General features: G+C 46.3%; 1 protein-coding gene across 1 annotated transcript in view; it reads right to left on the bottom strand.

Moving 5' to 3' along the window:
• The window catches only part of cep72 (centrosomal protein 72), a 215,751-nt gene that overhangs the window by 128,149 nt on the left and 63,395 nt on the right, over positions 1–24,207 (bottom strand). Inside the window, exon 6 of the mRNA XM_072509868.1 lies at positions 13,066–13,244. Coding sequence (XP_072365969.1) covers positions 13,066–13,244 — 179 coding nt within the window. The remainder of the gene's footprint in view (positions 1–13,065; positions 13,245–24,207) is intronic.

Here is a 24,207-nt window from a genome sequence, read left to right on the forward strand (position 1 = left end):
ATGGGAAGGCTGTACAGCAGTTTTATGCACAAGATGAATCCAGGCCCAAACCATTCTCGTACCTCCAGGAAGTACTTCCGTTCGACTCTGTCAAAGGGCTTCTATGCATCCAGGGAAATGATCACTTCTGGTGTCTCTTCCCCGGGTGGGGTCACGATCACGTTCAGCAGGCGTCTGATGTTCGCTGTTAGTTGCCTGGCCTTGATAAAGCCCGTCGGATTCCCCGCGACTACCTTTGGCAGGCAACCTTCCAGTCGCCTTGCCAGGGCATTTGCCAGGACTTTCGCCTTGGTGTTTAGGAATGAGATGGGTCTGTACGACCCGTACTCCATTGGGTCTTTGTCCTTTTTAGAGATCAGCAATATTGAGGCCTGGGTTAGCTTGGGCGGCAGGGTCCCTCTCTGGAGTGAGTCATTGAACATCTCCCGCAGCTGCGGGGCCAATGCTGCCACAAATTGTTTATAGAAGTCCACTGGGAATCCATCCGAACCCCGGTGCCTTCCTGACTGCATGCAGTTGATACTCTCCATGATCTCCCCCACTGCTTGTGGTGCTTCCGGTCCCTGTTTCTTTCTTCCCCAACGACTGGAATGTCCAGTCCGTCGAGGAATTGTCTCATCGTTCGTCCCCCTCTGGGGTTCGGAGTTGTACAGCTCCCAGTAATAGATCGCGACGGCCTTGCTGATCTTGTCTGGGGCCTTGGCTAGCCTGCCGTTTTTATCTTTCACCTGCGCTATTTCCCTCGTGACTGCCTGCTTTCTCACCTGGTGAGGGAGCAGGTGGCTGGCCTTATCTCCATGCTTATAAAAGTTCCCCCGTGTCTGGTGGAGTTGGTACACTGCTTTCCCAACGGAGAGATCAGATCAGGAGTGGCACGGTGACACAGGAGTTAGCACTGCTGCCTCACGGCAGCAAGGGCATGGGTCCGATCCCTGCCCCGTGTCACTGTCCGTGTAGAGTTTGCACATTCTCCCAAGTGTCTGCATGGGTCTCACCCCCACAACCCAAAGATGCGGAGGGTAGGTGGATTGACTCCGCTAAATTGCCCCTTCGAAAAAAAGGGCAGAACAAATTCCATTTGTAATGTTTTACTCTCCGCGTTGGGGCCATGGAGTACCATCGATCCACATCCAGTATGAAGTCGACCAACTGCTGCCTGGCCGCCTTCTCTTTTCTGACCCTATATGCGATTATTTCTCCTCTTATCACTGCCTTTGAGGCCTCCCCATTCTGGGTAAAGGTTACGTATCCCTCGATGACTTGTGACACTTTATCGCCGAATGCCTTGTTGGCAAGGAGGGCGGTGCCCAGTCTCCATTGCGGTGGACCCGGCCCATTTCCAACCTCTCAAATTCTTAATGCGGAGCGTGCTAGGAGATTACAATTGCAGTATATTCAATCTTTACTGTCCCTGGAAGCACTGATTTCCCTACTACAAAAGAAGTTGTTGCGGGAGTATACCTTGTGGAAAGAAGAACTCACTTTCAAGATTCACATGTGAATGGTTTATCAAAGGTTTATCAAAGGACAACAGCTTTTCATAGAACTCTGCCCCAGTGAGTTGGTCAACATATTCACAAGAGAAACTGAAGAAAACTGGAAGAAAATAAATGTTTCCTGATTCTCTTACAGTACGACAACAGACCAGGTTGCAGCAACAAATTCTAATCTCATTTGAGTGGGGTTTTTTTCTGTTCCCCCACACTGTTGGGCCCACCACCTCAGCCATGGGTGACCAGGTGCTTTTTCACAGTGCAGGGAACAGACAGCACCTAACCAGGACTATTCAGAATGGCACTGAGGGAGAGTCATTTCAATCACTGATCATAAACAAAACTGGGTGGCCATGAAAATGTTTTGTTTTTTTTAAATTATCGAAGGGTTAGACCAACTGATTATTATTATTTTAATCCCAAATTTATTTGTGATTGCTTCGGCCACATGATCACAGATTAAGGTAAGTTCTGATTTCCTCCTTGTGGGATTTACTTAGCAAATAGTTAGTGAAGGCAAAGTACAAATGAATACTTCCAAAAAATGTGAGCAAGAATGGTGACTTGTGAGGGAACAATGCCAAAGAGAGTCATATTGCAGATTTCCCACTATATATGACGCACCAACATGACACGCAAAACATTAGTTCCCGTCAAGAGTAATTATCAGACTGCCCAGTGACGGAAATCTTGTCAAATCCAGGCCTAAACTAGTTGTCTTTAACCTCTTATTTCAATTCACACTTATGACAAAGAATGTAGCAGTGTGTAAAGTTAATCTCAATCACATCCCAATTACTGGAAAGAACCAGCAGCAATATGATAGTGCAGCACACTAATTACCATTAAATTGTGCACAATGGTTTGAACCCTCACAGTGAATTTTTAAAATAAATGTAAGTACCCAATTCAGGGCGGCACGGTGGCGCAGTGGTTAGCACTGCTGTCTCACGCCACCGAGGACCTGGGTTCGATCCTGGCTCCGGGTCACTGTCCGTGTGGAGTTTGCACCTTCTTCCCGTGTCTGCATGGGTTTGAACCCCACAACCCAAAAAGATGTACAGTAGGTCAATTGGCCACACTAAATTGCCCCTTAATAGGAACAAAAGATTTGAGTACTCTAAATTTATTTTAAAAAGTACCCAATTAAGTTTTTCCCCCAAATAAGGGGAAATTTAACGTGGCCGATCCACGAACCCTACAGACAGCATAGGGTTATCGAAGGGTTAGACCAACTGATTATTATTTTAATCCCAAATTTCTTTGTGATTGCTTCTGCCACATGATCACAGATTAAGGTAAGTTCTGATTTCCTCCTTGTGGGGTTTACTTAGCAAATAGTTAGTGAAGGCAAAGTACAAAGGAATATTTCCAAAAAATGTGAGCAAGAATGGTTTGCTCACCAAACCCTCACAATGATGAGTCTCAGTTGTGATGAGGCACCAGTAGGTATACGCCTGCTGGGAGACATGAAAGGAAATCCTCGGATAAAGTAGCAATTTGCATTGGTTTGGGTGTTGTTGATTCTGGTACAAAGCAGCACGCACAGGAAACTGAAATCAAGTCAGTCAGAGGTATTCCCCACCTTCTTAAGGTGCGAGAGAAGGGGAATTTGTGTTTTAAATAATTTTTTACGGGATGTGGACTTTATTGGCTAGGTCAGCATTTGTTGCCCATCCCTAGTTGCCCTTGAGAAGGTGGTGGTGGGCCACATTCCTGAACCACTGCGGTGCATGTGGTGTAGGTACACCCACTGTGCTGTTATGGAGGGAGTTCCAGGATTTTGACCCAGCGACAATGAAGGAACAACAAAATATATCCCAGTCAGGATGGTGAGTGACATAGGAGGGGAACTTCCAACTGGTGGTGTTCCCATGTATCTGCTGCTCTTGTCCTTCTAGATGGTAGTGGTCGTGGGTTTGGAAGGTGCTGCCTAAGGAGCCTTGGTGAGTTCCTGCAGTGCATTTTGTAGATGGTACAACTGTTGCTAATGTGGTGGTGGAGGGAATGAATGCTTGTGGAAGGAGTGCCAATCAAATGGGATGCTTTGTCCTGGATGATGTTGAGCTTCTTGAGTGTTGTTGGAGCTGCACTCATCCAGGCAAGTGGGGGTACTCTATCACACTTCTGACTTGTGCCTTGTAGGTGGTGGACAGGCTTTGGGGAGTCAGAAGGTGAATTACTCGTTGCAGAATTCCTAGCCTCTGACCTGTTCTTGTAGCCACAGTATTTATAATGGCTAGTCCAGTTCAGTTTCTGGTCAATGGAAACCCCCAGGTTGTTGATAATGGGACACTTACAGTGATGGTAATGTCATTGAAGATCATGGGGCGATATTTTGATTCTCTCTTATTGGAGATGGTCATTGCTGGGCACTTGTGTGGCACGAATGTTACTTGCCACTTGTCAGCCCAAGCTTGGATATTGTCCAGGTCTTGCTGCTTTGCACGCGGACTGCTTTAGTGTCTGAGGAGTTGCGAATTGTGTAATCATCAGCTAACATCCCCATGTCTGACCATACGTTGGAAGGAAGTTCATTGATGAAGCAGCTGAAGATAGTTGGGTCAGGACACTGTCCTGAGGAACTCAGACAGTGATGTCCTGGGACTGAGATGACTGACCTCCAACAACCACAACCATCTTTCTTTGTGCTCACTAGGTATGACTCCAACCAGGAGAGTTTTCCCTGATTCCCTTTGACTCCAGTTTTGCTAGAGCTCCTTGATGCCGATCTCAAACAAATGCTGCCTTGATGTCAAGGGCAGTCACTCTCACCTCACCTTTGGAGTTCAGCTTTTTTGTCCATGTTTGAACCAAGGCTGTAATGAGATCAGGAGCTGAGTGACCCTGGCGGAACCCAAACTGAGCGTCAGTGTGCAAGTTATTGCAGAGTAAGTGCTGTTAGATAGCGGTTCTGATTACCCCTTCTATCACTTTAATGATAATTAAGAGTAGACTGATAAGAGTGGTAATTGTTCGGGTTGGATTCTTCCTGCATTTTGTGCACAGGATATACCTGGGCAATTTTCCACATTGCCGGGTAAATACCAATGTTGTAGCTGCACTGGAACAGCTTGGTCAGGTGCGCGGCAAGTTCTGGAGCACAAATCTTCAGCCCTATTGCCAGAATGTCAGGGCCCATAGCCTATGCAGTATCCAGTTCCTTCAGCCTTCTTTTGATGCCACGTGAGGTGAATCAAATTGTCTGAAGACTGGCATTGTGATGCTGGGGACCTCTGGAGGAAACAGAAATGGATCATCCCCTCAGCACTTCTGGTTGAAGATCATTGCAAACGCTTCAGCCTTGTCTTTTGCATAGTTGTGCTGGGCTCCTTCATAATAAGAATCTTTGTCACAAGTAGGCTTATATTAATACTGCAATGAAGTACTGTACAGCGCTTGTTCGGGTACACTGAGGGAGAATTCAGAATGTCCGATTCACCTAATAGTACGTCTTTCAGGACTTGTGGGAGGAAACCGGAGCACCCGGAGGAAACCCACGCAGACACAGGGAGAACGTGCAGACTCTGCACAGACAGTGACCCAAGCCTGGAATCGAACCTGGGATCCTGGCGCTGTGAAGCAACAGTGCTGACCACTGTGCTACTGTGAGAGAACTTGGCAGAAGTGTTTAGACCTTGGAAGGGAACGGGACAGTCTCTCTCTCTCTCTTGCTTAAGATTTATTGTTCTAAAACCAGAAGTGTTTGGCACATCCTTTGCTGTAAACTTGAAATGATCTTGAATCTACAGAATAAGTGGACACCTTTCAAGAAAAAACTATCCCAAGCCTAGAAGGGGCAGCATGATAGCACAATGGTTAGCACTGCTGTCTGCCGTGGCAGGGACCTGGGTTCAATTCCAGCCTTGGGAGACGGTGTGGATTAGCACTTTCTCCCTGTGGCTGTGTGGGTTTCCTCCGGGTGCTCTGGCTTCCTCCCACAGTCCAAAGATGTGCAGGTTAGGTGGATTGGCCATGATAAATTTCTCCAGAGTATCAAAAGATGTGTGGGTTGAGTGGGGTTACAGGGATGGGGCCTAGGTAGGGTGGTCTTTCAGAGGGTTGGTGCAGACCCGATGGGCCAAATGGACTCCTTTTGCAAAGATTCTTTATCCTTTTGTTTTATGAATACTTTTTTTTAAACTTCTCAATCTGTGTTGTTTGTGCTTGCGTGTGCCCGTGTGTGTGTGTGTGTGTGTGTGTGTGTGTGTGTGTGTGTGTGCGCGCGCGCGTGTATATATAGATAAATAGTAGTGAGAGAGACAGACAGAAATTAGTTAGAGGGTGTGGGGTTGGAAAAGGGGTATTAGACAGCGAGTTACATTTTCTGTCAGTTTATTACACTGTACATGATAAAGGTTTTTTTTAAATAAATTTAGAGTACCCAATTATGATTTTTTTTCAAATTAAGGGGCAATTTAGCATGGCCAATCCACCTAGCCACGTAAACATGGGGAAATGTGCAAACTCCGTACAGTGACCCGGGGCCAGGATCGAACCCGGGTCCTCAGCACTGTGAGGAAGCAGTGCTAACCACTGAGCCACCCTTATAATAAAAGGTTAATTGTGTTCAAGTTACAAAGCCGGTGTCTGCAGTTTATTGGACTCAGTCAAGGACCTCGGGTATTTTAAAGTAACATCTAATTTCACTTGTGTAGCTATTCTGGCTCAAGTGGGGCTGGAATTTACCGCACACTAGCCCTGGGTGTCATGACATAATTTGGGGGCATCGTTCAGGGATCTCTGGAACAGTAGACAGTGAAGATTTGGGGTAGAGGATATATTAAAGAGGCACCAGATTTGTAATCGAGCAACAGGATGGCTCTGGAAGCTGCTGGAGCCTTTCTTCAGTTGGAGGACTTGTCTTTGGTTTATTTTTCATGGGCTTCGAAAAGACAAGTTGAATTGGAAAGTGAATTAAAGGTAGAGGTGCCAGCTAAAGCTAAGACGGCAGAGATGTACAATGTGTTGGTTGAGTTCCCCAGTTTGGAAGTCGAGGTAAGAAATGAGGGCCCTCCAGTGCTGTGTAAATACAGAGGAGCAGCGTGACAATTTGAGTGACTGCCATTCCTCAGAAGAGTCGGCCCAATATAGAAGCTACATCAATACAAAAGAACAGTCCCAAAATTAAAAATTAATGTAATTTAAGTAACCGATGTACAATTAAATGCCCTTTTAAGGTTAGCACTCTGATGAGCATTAAGATTTTTTTGATGAAACATTAGATTTGTTTTGTTGTGAACTTTGGACCTTCGAGCTGCAATGTGCATTTTAGTTCATATTTCCCGAAAGAATCCAAAAGCGGTGGGAAAATTCCAGTCCTTATTCATCCCGAAGACTGCTGAAGCCACAGCTGGCAGCCATCCATTAAACACAATAGTTGGAATTATTGCACAAAATGCAAACGTGGCGGCACAGTGATATACAGCTGGGAGGGTGTTGCCCTGGGAATCCTCAACATCGATTCCGGATCCCATGAAGTCTCATGGCATCAGGTTAAACATGGACAAGGAAACCTCCTGATTACCACGTACTGTCCCTCCCCACTCAGCTGATGATTCAGTACTCCTCCATGTTGAACACTATTTTGAGGAAGCAATGAGGTTGGCAAGGATGGAGAATGTACTCTGGATGGGGGACTTCAACATCCATCGCCAAGAATGGCTAACTAGTACCAATACAGACCAAGCACTGTAAGGACTGCTGCTAGACTGGGTTTGCGGCATGCGGTAAGAGAACCAACAAGGAAAAATATACCTGACCTCATTCTCAACCAGCTGCCTGCCGCAGATGCATCTGTCCATGACTATTAGTAGGAGTGACCACTGTACAGTTCTTGTGGACATGATGGCCCATCTTCACATTGATGATACCCTCCATTGTGTTCCATGGCACTACCATCATGCTAAATGGAAATATTGGAGAAACTCAAGTCTGAGCAGCCATGAAGCGCCGTGAGCCATCAGCAGCAGTAGAATTGTACTCAACCACAATATGTATCCTCATGGTCTCGCACATCCCCCACTCAATCATTACCACCAAGTTGGGGATAAACCCTGGTTCAATGAAGAGTGCAGGACGGCATGTCAGGAGCAACACCAGGCATACCTAAAAATGAGGTGTCGACCTGCTGAAGCTACAACACAGTACCACTTGCGTGCCAAACAGCATTTGCAACAAATAATAGACAGAGCTAAGCAATTCCACAATCAACGGATCAGGTCTAAGCTCTGCAGTCCTGCCACATCCAGTTGTGAATAGTGATAGACAATTAAACAATCACTGGAGGAGGAGATTCCACAAATATCCCTATCCTAAAATGATGGTGCACATCAGTGCAAAAGATAAGGCACTTGCAACAATCTTCAGCCAGAAGTGCCCAGTGGATGATCCAGCTCGGCCTTGTCCGTACCCAGCATCACAAATATCAGACTTCAGCCAATTTGATTCACTCGATGCTGTATCAAGGAACATCTGACGGCACTGGATACTGCAAAGGCTATGGACCCTGGCAATGGTACCAAAGATTTGTGCTCCAGAATTTGCCATACCCCTAGCCAAGCAATTCCAGTAGAGCGACAACCTGGCAGTGCCCCTGCCAGCTGGCAGTGCTACCTGGGCAACTTGGCATTGCCAGGTTGGCATCCAAGTAGCACTGCCAGGATGGCATCAGCAGTGCCAGGGTGCCACCCTGCTCAGAGGGCAAGCATCTGGGGGCTTCCGATCCCCTGGGAAACCCCCATGAGTGCCGTTCCATCCGGTTCCCGTTTGTGGAGACCAGCACTGATTGGTGCTCGTCCGAGGCCTCCAAGGCGAAGGGGATAGATCCTTGGTTAACTCAGGGAACTGCATATTAGAGTGAGACTAGCTCTCTCTCTCTAAAATGCAAATTTGCCAAAATATAATCCCACCCACAATGGACAGGCTTCACATCACGGCATCTGGCAAGATCACGTTGCAAGGTGTATCGAGCCAGGTAGATCCTGAGAGCGGGGTCTCCCGTCATTTACTGGCCACGTTGCACCACGGCGTGCTGCTTTTCAGGCATAGCGTGGCCGGAAGACCGCACCCATTGTCTTCATGTAGCTGTGTCTCAGTAATCGCCACCAAATCATCCCCCTTCGTCTTTATCTGTGCTGTTAACCCATTGATTTTATTCCAAATGCTTTGTGGTTTCAAACACAAAGCATTTAAGTTTGTTCTATTATCAAATTTCCCTACTCTTGACTGATTCCTTGGTACACGTTCAGTCCCTTCCTTTTATTTTATGGTAACAATCAGCCTCGTTATTAATCTGCAATCCTACCGTCTCCTTTAACTTTGATTTTCCATGCAACTAAACCCATCCACCCCGACTATTTAGTTTAATGCCCGATCTACAGTCCTAGTTATACGATTCACCAGGATTCTGGTCCCAGCATGATTCAGAACATCGGAACAGCTCCATCCTTCCCCAGTACTGTCCCCCATGTCCCACGAATTTGAACACATTTCCCCCACACCTGTCTTTGAGTCATTCACTTTCCTCTTTAATCTTATTGACCCTGTGCCAATTAGCTTGAGGCTCATGTAATAATCCGGAGACTATTATCTTTTTGGTTCAGCTTTTTAATTTAGCCCCCAGTTGCTCATATTCTCTCAGCAGAACCTCGATGCTTGCCCTACCTATATCGTTGGTACCTACGTAGACCATGATAACTGGATCTTGTCCCTCCTACAAGTTCCTCTACAGCCCAGATGAGATATCCCAAACCCTGGCACAAGGTAAGCAACACAAACTTCGGCACCTCGATCCTGGTGACAGAAAACATTATTCATGCCCCTAACTACATCAACTATACTATCCCGCATTTCGACTACATTTCTCTTTTCTAACCCCCCAGTTGATTAGCTCCCTGTACCATGGTGCTGTGGTCAGTTTGCTCATCCTCCCTAGAGTCCCGCTCTCGTCCACACAAGGAGCAAGAATCTCAAACCTGTTGGACAAGGGCTGAGGCTCCTGCAACCCTACTTCCTGGATCCCTCTTCCCGACTCACTCATAGTCACACTTTCTTGTCCCTGACCACTAGGTGAATTAAGATAGTTAATCTAAGGGTGTGACTGTCTCCTGAAACACAGAGTCCAGGTAACTCTCCCCCTTCCTGATGTGTCGCAGCATCCGAAGCTCAGACTCCAGCTCATCAACTCCGAGCCGGAATTACTCGCGTACCCGACACATACTACAGATGTGCTCGCTAGGAACCACAATGGGGATCACCAGTTTCCACATCATGAATGTACAGCCCTGCATCCCCATTTCATTTAATTACTTTTTAAAAAATTTTAAGTTCTGACTGGCCTTAGTTTTTTTTAAATCTGTAAAATATTTCTCCTTTTTACCTTTAATCTGAAAGCAACATAGAATAAGTTATCCAAATAATCAGTTACTAATCAGCCAATATACTTGCGGTATTCATGTGATCATAACATCACAAAATTCCTACAGTGGAGGAGTCCATTCAGCCCATCATGTCGGCAACGACCCTCTGAAAGGCTGAGCCCCGCAACCACACCTAACCTGTACATCTTTGGTCACTATGGGGCAATATAGCATGTCCAATCCACCTAACCTGCACATCTTTCGACTGTAGGAAGGAACCGGACAACCCGTTGGAAACCCACGCAGACACAGGGAGAAAGTGGGAGAACCTGGGTCTCTGGCGCTGTGAGGCAGCAGTGCTAACCACTGTGCTACCCTGCCACCCAGAGTGATGTCACTCTGTTTTCTCCACTCTGTTTATGGTTAGTTCCTCCCCACACCCCGCCTCTCTCCCCGATGTTTCTCCCTCTGAAGCTGCTCCCCTACCCGCTGATTTAACTCACTGGATCCACCTCCCTCTGCGTTGTTTCTTGTTCTGAAGCTGCTCTCCCTTTCCATGCTGTTTTAACCCGCTGGGTCTGCCACTCTCTGGCAGTTTCTCGCTCTGAAGTTGTTCGGTCAGTGGGGCAAATCTAGAGATGGTACTGCAGGGGTGGCATTCTCAGAGCCGAAATCGCGATCGGCACGGGGGCAGAAAATAGGTGTCAAACCCAAGATCGGGTCCGACGCCGCTCCCGCGATTCTCCGGTCCCAGGAGAATCGCCGCCAATTGTGTACGTATGTCGATGCGGCGCCGGTCGGGGGCCATTGAAAGAGGCCCCCACAGCGATTCACTGAGTGTCCACGACCGCCCTGGTGGGGGCGTATCCTTCACGCGGAGGGGGGCAGGCTCCAGGATGGCCAGGCTACCAATCAGGGGCCACTGATTTGCGGGCATGCGCAATCTCGGGGGGGGGGGGGGGGGCCTATCTTCTTGGTGCCGATCTGCGGTGTGGGTCCGGCATGTCGCGCGCGGCGGTCAACACAGGCCTTGCTAGCCCCCTCCAGGTAAGTGAATTGCTCCGGACTTTCTTCAGGAGAGTCCAGAGTGATTCGCCGGCATTTTTTCGCGGGCGTGGGGACATAGCCCCATTATTAGAGAATCTCTTCCTCCTCCTCTTCCTGCTGTCTCCAGGTCTTATCCTCGGCCTTTCCGTTCACCATCGGTGGTTTGTTTTGCCGTTTTATTCTTCTGCGGGGCTCTCTGATCCCTGTGACGGTCTCTCCCTGGGTTCCGCTTTGGGTTTTCTTGGGTCTCTCCCCTGTTGCCCCCCCTACCCCAGTCCTGTCTGCTTCGTGTGGCCCTAGTGGTTCCCGTGCATCCCCCCTCTCCTCACAACCCTTCTATCAGTTGTTGGCTTCGAACAGGTCCTGGAACAGGCTGATGACTGGCCCCAAGCTTTGTGGAAGCCATCGTGCGACCCTCAGATGATGTATTTAATCTTCTCCAGATGGAAACATTCCGATAGGTCGAACAGCCAGTCTGCAGCTTTTGGGTGGTGCTGATCACCAGCCGAGTAAGATTCTCCAGCGGGCGATTAGGGAAGTAAAGGCAAGGGTGTCAGGCCCTCTTCCCCATATGAGGTTCTGTCTGGTCTGATACCCCGAAGATGACACTCTCGGGCACGACTCCACCCTCGCCTCCACAAACTTGGACATCACCCCAAAGAAGTCCAAAACCCGATATGTCTGGGGCAGGCCCAGAACATGCGGCCGTGGATGGCCAGGCCTCCTTGGCTCCATTCACATTTGTCCTCCACCTCCGGGAAGAACCTGCTCACATGGGATTTCATCAGGTGTACCATGTGCACCACTTTAAGCTGCAGGAAGTGAAGGTGGCCCTGTTCAGTGCTTCGCTCCAGAGTCCCCACCCTGCTTCCGTCCCTAATTCTTCCTCCCATTTCTCCCTTGTTCTGTCCAGTGGGGAGCGTGTCCTTTCTAAAAGTCGTCCATATGTGTCCCCGCAGTTCCCTTTTTCCATACTGTCCATGTCCAGTAGCTCCTCCAACATTGTATCTCGGGGCCTTCGGAACCTCATCGATTTCTTGCAGAGAAAGTTTTTGATTTGTAAATGACGGAGTTCCTGTCCGTTCAAGAGTTCCAGTCTCTCCGTCAGCTCCTAGAAGGTCGCAAGTCTGTCCCCTGTGTAGAAGTCCCTAACCGCCATGTCTCCCCATCCTGTTTACACCTCTTAAGGTGGTATCTAGCATGGCTGGTGGAAACCTGTGGTTGCTGCAGATGGGGGCCATTTTGGTTAAACCGAAGTGTTGTTTCATCTGGTTCCAGGTCCTTAATGTTGCTACTACCACTGGGCTGATTGAGTGTTTTGCCGGCGGGGCGGGGATGGGAGCGAGGTCATGGCGAGGGCTCGGAGGGTTGTTCCCCTGCAGGAGGTCCCCTCCATCCTCACCCATTCCATGTTTGATTCCTTTACCCATCCCCTCTCTCGGCCGTGGCTGCCCAGTGGTAGTATTGCAAGTTCGGGAGGGCTAGGCCTCCCAGGCCTCTTCTCCTTTGCAGCGTTGGTGCCCAGCAAAAACAAACATTGGTCCCTCCCTTCTTCATTTGAAAAATGACCTATTTGCCCAATGTGGGGCATCTCCCAAACCCACTTCAGAAACATGCATACTCAAATGCATCCACGACTGGAGTTTCCAATGAAACAAAAGTTTCTTCAAAATGAAAGTATTTTCTGAGGTGCATTTCATCACATGCTCATCAGAGAAACAATTCCAGTTCATCGACTTTTACAGCACCGAAATAGGCCATTTGGCCCAACAGGTCTCTGTTAGCGTTTATATCACACCAGCTTTCTCCCACCATACTTCATCCCATCTAACAACATATCTTTCCTTTTTCTCCCTTCTCCTTCTCTCATTTCTTCTGGATATAAATAATGGACAAGACCAATGCTTCTTATTTGCAGAACATTTACAGCAGCACAGATTTCTCAATTCTGGAAGAATCTACTCATTTATATTGTTTTGCTCTCGTCAATCAATTGACTAGCCACAAATGACTGATTTACCATCACATTTGATTTCAATGAATCAAATTAGTTTTTATCCGTTCTGTGTTACAGAACTAAGGAAGGTATCAAGCTATATCTCAAACAAAAATTCTGAAAGGTATTTTTTGTATCACAATGAGAATAAATTTGACAACATGCTTACCTTGCAAGTTATGCAGCTTGGCCTCGGGAACACTTTTGGCCGAACCCGTGACACCAGGGGGTTTGTTCAAATCCCAGCCACACTTTGCAATGAGGTTCAAAACAGCTTCATCATCTTCATCAAGTTCTGAGCATTTCTTTGTCAATGAGTTTACAAATTCTGCCCTTGGATGTCTCGGCCTACAGCTCAAAAGAAATGAGTAACATAGAACGTAGCTAACGAAGAAGTATATTTTGTATGGTATTTTAATATAACTAATATGATAGAAACACAATGACGTTGACATCTTTAGTAACTTTCCTCCATTGAAACAAAAATGAGGGAGTTTGGGTGTAAAGTGATTAGGGCCTCTCAAATTATGCGGGTAAACATATGTCTGGTGCACCATTAGGCCTTGTGTGTCAGAAGGTCCAAAATTTGACCTCCATCCACATTCAAATGGCTGCTCTGACATTGTGGCACATCATGTTTTTTCATTTGTTATGGGGATGTGAGTGTCACTGGCTCGTCAAGAGAAATTCAGGATTGCCTTCAATGACCAAAATTACTTGACAACATTTTCAATATAGGATCACAAGATTTCATAGCAACCCATCCAGACGTCAGTAAACACCGTGGGTCGACTAGTCCTCCCAGTACGTGCGTGGGTTTCCTCCGGGTGCTCCGGTTTCCTCCCACAGTCCAAAGATGTGCAGGTTAGGTGGATTGGCCATGATAAATTGCCCTTAGTGTCCAAAATTGCCCTTAGTGTTGGGTGGGGTTACTGGGTTAAGGGGATAGGGTGCTCTTTCCAAGAGCCGGTGCAGATTCGATGGGCCGAATGGCCGCCTTCTGCACTGTAAATTCTATGGTAAAACTCTGGTTCCCTCATGAGGGACTCCAAACATTTACTTTTGAAGATCAAGCCTATGAATTCTCTCCTTCAAAGATGCTCCAACTCAGACTGCCTCAATGACATTACACCTCCTGGAGTTTTTTTCTCCTGAGACTCCATCCACCTGGATTCCTAAGTCTACACTCCAGCCTCTACTCACTGGTGCAATTTCTGCTCTTTAGTAGTCAGCTAGCTTCACTGGGTTGGTATCGCCCCTGGATTTTGCCAAACTCCGATCCCCCCAACTACACCAAGCTATAAATGATTTCCAGGGCCTCTTCTAGGCCTTAAACCTTTCCAGCATGGAGCCAGTGATCTCTGCCACCTTCTCCGCTCCCCAGGACAGCTCCTGAGCCCAAACACACAGAGCCAGCTACAGCAACACTTTTGCTGCGTGGGGCCTGCTAACACACCACCATTTTTGTCTTTTCCTCTACTGCCAAGCAGTCACACCCCCAGGAAACACACAAATAAATTGATACCCAAGAATCTTCTTAAGCTCCACCCATCTACATGATGACATAGCTTTCCAGAGCTCACTGAATGCTTCTAAATGAATTGTAGATCTAACGCCCAAAACACCCCTCTCTGGGCTGCATTTCGAGTCTCTGCCCCTTGAAACCAGCGTCATCGCATTGCGTGCCATTGGAACGGCGTTGGCGCGTCATCGGAAGGCTCTCCCCAACTGCTCTGCCCCCTATGGGCCAAGTTCCCGACCACGCGGTTGGCATGTGGTCTGAGCCGTCGGGAACCAGGCGTGGCAGCCACGGATTGTTTCCAGCGCTGCCACAGTCGGCCGGGAGCCATACTGCTGGTCAGGGGGGCTTCTGCGAGGGCTGGGGGGACTGGTGTGGGGTGGCCAGGAGTTGTCATGTGGGGCCGTATTTTGCAGGTTGGGTCCGCGCACGGCCGGCGCCATGTAGTACGGCGCGACCGCTGCAGGTCATCGCCATGCGCATGCACAGCCACAAACCTGGCCATTCTCCGGCCGTTTTTGGTGTGGGAGCCGGGAGTTTTACCCAGCGCCGCTGCTAGCCCCTCACTGGTCCCGGAATTGGTGAGGGTTGGCTGCCGACTTTGGCGTCATAAAACGTCAGTTCCCATGCCGGCATCGGCACTTAGCGGCAGAATCGGAGAACCCAGCCCCTATGCTAATTTATGATCTTCCCTTTCTAGCTGTTAACCCCTTAGGTCAACATGACCCCAACCTTTTAAGCGTAATAATGTTCAAGCTGCTTTCGTTGCACTTATCCCATTTTCTACCATTAAACTTTTATCATCCCTCAACTAAAAATTACCCCTAAAATATTGCTATGAATCATGAACTAGATATTTATAGCACAGTAACAGCAAGGATAACTTTGTATTTACATGCTATAATTTGTTAATCTTTTGTTTATATTCATGCCGCAATTTGACGTGGCAAATGTCACAGAAGAGTATGAAACAAAATACAATATTGACACTTCAGGTGAAATAATATTCAGTCAGCTCATTCTAGCGTGGAGATGAATTATGCAGACTAGAGAAGTCTCAGGTTCAATTCTTTGCCTGTGTTGAATTGTTTTCAACAAGTGTGTTCTTATTGATGTTGTTTAATGGGGAAATATTGATGTACTGATAATGCCATTGGACTAGGATTCCAGAGGCCCAGGCTAATGCTCTGGGGATGCAGGTTCAAATCCCATTATGGGAGCTGGTGGAATGTAAATTAATTAATAAAATCTGGAAACTAGTTGGAGAAACCATGGCAGCTATTATCGATGGTCATAAAACCCCATCTGGTTTACTAATGTCCCTTTAGGGAAGGAAATCCACCATCCTCCTTGGTCTGGCTTCCATGTGACTCCAGGCCCTCAGCAATGTGGTGGTCTCTTAGCTGCCCTCTGCAATGGCAAGCTGCTCAGTTCAAGGGCAATTAAGGATAGGCAATAAATTCTGGCCATTCTGCACGGAGTCTGCACGTTCTTCCAGTGTGTGCGTGGGTTTCCTCCGGGTGCTCCGTTTTCCTCCCACAGTCCAAAGATGTGCAGGCTAGGTGGATTGGCCATGATAAATTGCCCTTAGTGACCAAAAAAAGTTAGATGGGGTTATTGGGTTACGGGGATAGGGTGGAAGTGAGGGCTTAAGTGGGTCGGTGCAGACTCGATGGGCCGAATGGCCTCCTTCTGCACTGTAAGTTCTATGTTCATTCCAGTGAAGCCCATGTCCCATCGACATTCCAGGGCTGAGAAAGGGAAATATCAGCTTGGCTCCACATTCGTCAGAGCTGCCAACCTTTCCCAACAGAAATCAGTATTCCAGATACTAGAAATCAGTATTTTGGCAGCAAAATCCAGATTTTCATTTAAAAAAAATAAAATGCCCACCAATCTGAAGTATAGCTTCACACCTTTATTGCACAAATCTAAAACACAAATGGAAAATGCAAATCCAATGCAAAAATATTTTAATGAAATAGCACTACAGATTTGATGTTCAAATTAGGGTTTATGATCGTAAAGGTAAAAGAGTACAAAGAAAAGAATGGCTACAAAAAGTAGAAAGCAGAAGGTATGGTTAAATAGATGCATGATGATTCAGGTTTACTGCTTCAGCATTTTTGTTTCATGCTCACAGCTAAAAGCGCAGTTTCCACAAGGAAAACAAAGATTTATGAACAGAATCCTGCTGAAACTTAATGTGCAATGCATTATCAGTCGCACTCCATCAGTGTAGAAAGAGGGAAGTAGAGTTAAAATTTCAGATCAGTGACCTTTCAACAATTCTGAAATGTCAACACTGCTTTCTCCCCATTGATGCTTCCTGACCGGAGTATTTCCAGCACTTTCTTTTCTTTAAATACATAGCAGTGCTCTACCTAGATCAGTGGCAGAGCTAGTGTTGAGTCTGCTTAACACGAAACATCGATGTGATTTTTTACTCCCAATAAATTTCTGGCCCGTCGACGCCTCAGAGATCGTGCGAAGGTCAGGATCATTTGACAGTGTCAGGTGATGCTGACCTTTGCGCGGTCTTGCACATGAGGCATCGAGGTGCGTATTGGTTTCCTTGGCGACAGGGCACTGCGCAGAGGCCCCTGCCCCCTCTCCTCCCCGCACACTAACAGCACATGTGACATGCATGCGCTGTTAGTGTGAGTGGCGGGGGGGGGGGGGGGGGGGCAAGCGCGGGGCCCTGTCTCCAAGGAAACCAGATAACGTATTTCCGGGGGCGGTTTTTCCGTATTGTAATGAGAGAAAGCGTACATCTGTGTAAATAACGGATAATCCGTGCTAGTTGACAACTCTGGCTCACTATCATGATACTTGCAGCAGAGCATACATGTAGGGGACTTCATGTGAAGAGATAATCGGGATCAAATATGGGCTCTGGGCAGCTCAATACCTTGACGCAATCCAAGATTAAACAAGTAAACATGCAAAAATGACACTTTGAGAAAAATGATACAGGGCCATTAGTGTCTGAAAAACCACACCCCTTATTCATTAGCTTCAGGAAATGAACAGGGAAAAATATTCTAAATCACATCACCACAAAAAAAATATCACAACATAAATGCATGATAGAAACATGTTCAACAGAACAAAGCATTAATCACAGCCCCGAGGCATCAAGACACAGGAATCTAAACTAGCAGAATCCACTATTAAAAAATAAATGGGCTGGATTCTCCGTTTCAGAGAGTAAATGCTGACGCTGGGGCAGAATCTAGTGAGTTTGTTTCAGAGCGATTCAGGGCATTCTATTGGGCTAGCACAGGCGCCACGTGGAGCTAGTGCAATTCCAATGAACATGGCATGTGATTCACCGGGGTCGGGATTGGCACTCGAGAGCCTGACAAGCTGCAGCGGCATATAGGCACTCTACTCCCCACACACTTTCATCTCATCCAAGAAGATGCCACCCCGAACAGCGGCACCGAAGTTTGTGGATGCCAAGCTGAAGACGCTACTCGATGCCATGGAGGGGAGGCGGGACGCCATGTTTCCTGGGGTGGGAAGAAGGCTGCCACCTGTGGAAGCCAACTGGCCCTGAGCACATGTGGCAGAGTCCGTGAGCACCATGGGCCCCACCGCTAGGACCAGCCAGCAGGGCAGAAAGAAGCTGCACGACCTCCTCAGGACAACCAAGTTGAGTTACCGCCACCCACTGGCACCAACCCCCATCCATTCCCACCCACCCTTACCCCCGGGGAATTGAACCGGTGCTGTTGTTGTCACTCTACATCACAAACCAGCCGTCCAGCCAACTAAGCTAAACCGGCTCATAATGCTCTGAGGGGAAGAACCCAGCTTTTCCAGTCCCTCCATATAACTGAATCACTGTAGCTCCTGCCATCGACCAGAAAGGCGTCAGGAACAATTGCATTTGTGAACTCTGCCTGCACTGCAGCCACTGGCCCATGTGCAGAATCGCAGAACAATTGAACAAGTTGAAAGGACTTTGGGCAGGCAGTTCTTAGACAACTCGGGTCCCTGCTAGCCCCCTGCAGGGCTAGGAATATGTGGCCCTTTCACGTCAGTTGGTAGATAACGGGATTCTTAATCCCAGGGACAATGAGTGACAATTTGTTTTCTTAAACAATTTAATTAAAATATTTTATTTATTGATCTTTTTTTACCAATGGAGGAACTCCACATAAGAACATATAGTTTTGGTTTCCAAGACTGGCTCTCGCTCAAACTACTTGGTCGCTGGGGCAAAAATATTTATTGTTAATATAGAATATAGAATAAGGGTCTGAATTCTCCACACCCCGACATCGGAGCTGGGGTGGAGAATCCTTATTCACGGCCGGGAAATGTTTGGGCGGGCGGTCAGGGTTGGGCGTGAGGCCGATCGGGGGGGGGCTCTATTTTTACTGTCTAGCTCCGCAGTCTGAGTCCTCCATGGAGCATGGCGCAACCGCTGGAGGCGGCCGCGCACCGGAAATGCGGGGGCCCGGATCCGCAGCAAAAGCTGCTAGATTTACGCTGGGACCCTGCTAGCCCCCTGCAGGGCTAGGAATATGTGGCCCTGTCACAACAGTTTTTCTGGCGTGAAAGTCCACAGTCTTTACAACGGCGTGGGGACATAGTCCCAAAAACAGAGAATCCAGCCCAATGTCTTTCGGCCCATCGTGTCTGCTCCGCTATTCAATCATGGTTGATATGTATCTCATCCCCATTCTCCTGCCTTCTCCACAAAACCCGTGCTGCTCTCCAAGTGGTTATAATTTTCTTTTACATTAATGGACGTTGATGATGTAAACGAGATAGTTACATAGGACAACAGCTTGCAAAAAAGAATGTATAATACAGCAACAGAAAGCAGAGCTGCACAAAAAGTATCTCCTACTTTAAAACAGTCTTACACTGATGCTGAATGTGTGTATGTGCAAGAAGTGCTGCCTGATGTTGTGGCACTAATAGGCCCAGCCTAATTGAAGTCGATCATCCCTGATGCCATTCTAGTCAATCTCTTATGCACCTTCTCCAAGGCCTTTACGCCATTCTTGAAGTGTGGTGTCCTGAATTGAACACAATACTTCAGCTGTGATCTGACATGGGTTTTATTAACATTTAGTATTAATTTTGTGCTTTTATACTCGCTTCCTCGTTTTATAAAGCCAATAATCCCCTTTGCTTTTTTTAAAAAGCAGCCTTCCCAACTTGCCCCGTCACCTTCAAAGATTTGTGCATATCTCGTTGTTCCAGTATGCCCTTGAAGATTTTGTTCACATTGGTCCCTTCATTCTCCTGACTAAAATGCATATTATTATTATTATTATTACTTTACACTTCTCGATGTTAAAAATTTTATCAAACGTATACCTTGCCGTTTTAGCAGTGTCGTTAAAGGTAAACTTGGCAAAATGGGCACTGCCCTCATGGGTTTGGCAGGAGATTTTGTGTGTGTGAAGCAATCAATTTTATTAATTTGGAACCAGTTAGAAATTTAGTCACTTTTAAATGCGATCAATACAGCTATACCAAGCGCTAAAGAGTAAAGTTCATAAAATGATCATTAACTTCACAAACACCATATAATCATTTATCCATTGGGAAATTTTGTGTTAAACTGTATTGTGAACCTGCGCTCAGGAGGTTTGCAGCAAAGAGCTATATAAATAAATCAATAATTAATAGGCCCTGCGAAAATTACTATACAAGTTTTAATATCAGCAATTACTAATTGCTTTCATTTTTTTAAAGATATGGCTCTGCTTGTGCAAGCATATTTATTAACCAATAGGATGAATATCATTTTCTTTAGCATATTTGAAACTTTTCCTTCCAATACATGTTACTCTATCCAAATTTACAGCTATGTGTCTGAAAAATTTGGAGATCACAAAATGCACTTACTCTCCGATGATCTTAAGTCAGAGATTGAGCCGTTTTATACATCGTCTGATGCTCGGAATTTTGTTTAGAATCTAAAAAGACTTGCATTTATTCTTGGTCACTGGGTGTCCCAGTGTTTTCGAGCCAAATCTTCACCACTGTGGCGTGAATGTCAATGTTAGTGAGGTGTAGAAATGCTGCATTCCTGAGCACCCCGCTGAATCCACCCCCTGACTTGTCCCTCTTTCATGTTAATTTCACTTTTCCCTACTCGTCACTCATTTAATACAAAGCTGTCCCCTCTTACCGAGCTTGATCTCCTGCTCCTGGCCGCCTCCTCATCTGACCTTCTACCTTCTCAGCTCTCGCTCTCTCACTGCGCCTCCTTCTCCCTTTTCCCTGAACTCTGTTCTCATCTGCCACAACATCTCTAACATTTGACGCCGCACGTGGGTCTTGGTTGCTTCTGCTGCGTAAATCGTAGCCCAAATGGACAAATGTTTACATTAAATATCTATACTTAAAACCTTCAATCTATGACTTGACTAGATCAATTCAGTAGCAGAACATCCTTTCACCCTTTGGCCGCGATTTCTAAACCAACCAGCATGACAGATTTAAAAGTCACCCTATTCTGCGGGCTATAAGGGACCTGTATGAAAAATGTCCAAGCATTTTTAAACCAGTTTAGCAAATGCAGGTCCACGCTGCGTAAGCTAGCAAACTCACTCAGGCAAGCCCACAAGGGCGGTTGCTGCAGGAAATGCAGGACGCACATTTATGAAGCTGAAATGCCCTTGACAGGTTGATGCTAACAGCACATGTAATAGTGCAAAATTATGCTTCCAGGACTGATGTCACTCACTTGACTTTTGTTTTTATTTTGACCTCAAAAAGGAGCAGAATTAAACTCTTGTCTTAGGGCTTCTTGAAAAAAGGCACTGCTGTGTAGAAGTCAGTATCAGTAAGACAAGATTCTTTCTTGGATCCCGAGTCCATAATGGGCCATAATGATATCAGTCTGGACAATAAAATCGAAATCAGCATCACTGCCTGAGAAAGGGGTAAAAAGCCAGAGGTCTCACTCTTGATTTCTAATCCAGTAACCTCTTGCTAACAATCGAGGACGTGGCAATATCAATTAAAGACAGGGTGTTGTACAGCTCTGATGCCCTTCGTGCCCAAATAGTCTCCAACTCATACATGTGAGGAACGGTCACTTCACAAAATACAAGAGGGCAGCCAGAATACATGGAGACATTTCTTGCTTGCTGGCCAGGATCAATAAACCATTCTCTGCACAAAGAGGCGTCCCATAATCGTCAATTAATATTTTTCTATTCTGAAGTTAAAAAATAAAAGAAAGTCACAGAAGGGCACGGTGGCGAGGAACCGGGTTCGATCCTGGCCCCGGGTCACTGTAAATGTGGTGTTTGCACATTCTCCCTGTGTCTGTGTGGGTCTCACCCCCACAACCCAAAACCAAAATGGGCAGGGTAGGTGAATTGGCTATGCTAAATTGCCTCTAAATAAGAAAGAAAATTTTAAAATAACATAAAATGCAAACAAAGAAAGTCACAGATGATTCAAATCTGAATGAACCATTTGCATCATTGTTTGGCACCTATATTATCTCTATCAACACACTGCTCCGCCTTTTAAGATCCTCAAAAGGATTGTTTTTCCTTGCTGAACCAAAGACCATTCCCAAGTTCAGGTCATCTAAGCTGCACGGTGTGGTAGCCACTGGCTAGATTCGACCAATAGGTATGGGTGTTGTTTAGGAAACAAGAGGGGTTTTGGGTTTTCAGTCTTTGAGGGACTACGAGTTTACTGTTAATTTGATGAAGTAGAAGATTGTTTTTTATAGTATTTCATTATCTTTCTTCTATTTTAATAGTTTTAGGTTTGTTTAATGAAAGAGAGGTTTAAGTTCTCACCTTTTCCGCAAATGTTTCTCACTAATATCCAAACAAAAACTCCATCATAACACCTGTTCTTTAAACTCTATTTTTAAAAATCCTCTAATGGATTAATTTGATTAACGCGCAATCTCTAATGCAGTTAGAAAAACATTATCATCTGATCCTGCAGTTTCAATTGACATTTCCCCAAGGGTGAGTATGTCCTTAGGAATGCTTGGCTGACTTTCAAAAGTTACAATTGCCTCAGCAGAAGGTTCTGAGTTCACATCTTGATTGATTGTTTTTATAAAAGATTAACCATTTGAGGAGATTTAAACGTATTGAATGGATTTTATGAATAAGAGTTTATTTTCACGCTCAAGTGTTAGTGAGCGAGAGCTTATTAGATTGTTAGAAGATTTTTTTTTTTCATCTCCACATGGTTCCCAAGGTCTGCTCATGATGGATATTGGGTGAGTGGCTATGAACGTGGTATGGTAGGTATGAGGGTGGTTGAGGATTACAGGGCTTAGCAGCTTCTGACAAAAGCCCAGAGAAGCACAGCGGGACATCTAACCAGCTCGCTCTGGCACCCATTTGCCCGTGGCAGGCTAAAAGGACCAAGGGATTGATTAAGAAGGGGAAAATACAGTATGAAAGTAAGCTTGCAGGGAACATAAAGACTGACACTAAGAGATTCTTTTTTTTCTTCAAAAAAAAATTTAGAGTACCCAATTCATTTTTTCCAATTAAGGGGCAATTTAGCATTGCCAATCCAAGGAAACAAAGAGTTGGAATTAATGGCCCTTTTCAGATTGGCAGGTAGTAACTAGTGGGGTGCCACAGGGATGGTGCTGGGACCCCAGCTATTCACAATATATATTAATGATTTGGAAAAGGGAACAAAATGTAACATCTCAAAGTTTGCAGATATCAAGTTGGGTGGGAGGGTGAACTGTGGCGAGGATTCAGAGATCCTTCAGCATGATCTGGGCAGGATAGGTGAGTGGGCAAATCAATGGCAGATGCTGCATAATTTAGTTAAATGTGACGTTATTCACTTTGGAAGCAAAAACAAAAAGACAGATTACTACCTGATGGCTGTAAATTGGGAGAGGGGAGTGTGCAGCGGGACCTGGGAGTCCTTGTGCATCAGTCGCCGAAGATAAGCATGCAGGTGCAGCAGGTGGTAAAGAAGGCTAATGGTATGTTGGCTTTCATTGCAAAACGTTTCAAGTACAGGAGCAAAGATGTGTTGTTGCAATTATACAGGGCCTTGGTGGGGTCACACCTAGAATATTGGTTGCAGTTTCGGTCTACTTTTCTGAGAAAGGATGTTTTTGCTCTCGAAGGTGTGCAGCGAAGGTTTACCAGGCTGGTTCCACGGATGGCGGGACTGATGCATGAGGAGAGATTGACTAGGTTAGGATTGTTTTCGTTGGAGTTCAGACGAATGAGGGTCTCAGACAGACTTAGAAAATTTAACAGGACTAGATATGGTGAATGCAGGGAGTCAGTTCCCGATAGTAGTTGAGGCTAAGACATTGAATACATTCAAGAGGCAGCTAGATATAGCACTTGAGGCGAATGGGATCAAGGGTTATGGGAAGAAAGCGGGATTAGGCTATTGAGCTGGATGATCAGCCATGATCATGCTGAATGGCAGAACAGGCCAGAAGGGCCGAATGGCCCCTCCCTGCTCCCATCTTCTATGTTTCTATGCTCTGCTTCCATGGTTGGTGGGGCCAACTCCATCCTGCACCCTCTCCTCCCCTATCACCACCCTCCCCGAGTGAAAATTGTGCATATGGGGGTACATTTCTTTTTATTGAGGCAGGTCCGACAAGTCAAGGTATTTCCCGGCCCGCGCTACCCCACCCCGCTGCCAACATCTTTGAATGCGGCTCCCACTTTAGATAAAATTCAAGGCGGCTGGGACAGAGATCAGCCTATTAAAATTGAAATTGACTGAGGGATCTGCTGTAGTTTGTGGTGGAACTCTCGCTGTAGTTACAGGTTGAATATCAGCATATTA

The sequence above is a fragment of the Scyliorhinus torazame genome, chromosome 6 (assembly GCF_047496885.1).
Source record: "Scyliorhinus torazame isolate Kashiwa2021f chromosome 6, sScyTor2.1, whole genome shotgun sequence".
NCBI classification, from domain to species: domain Eukaryota; kingdom Metazoa; phylum Chordata; class Chondrichthyes; order Carcharhiniformes; family Scyliorhinidae; genus Scyliorhinus; species Scyliorhinus torazame.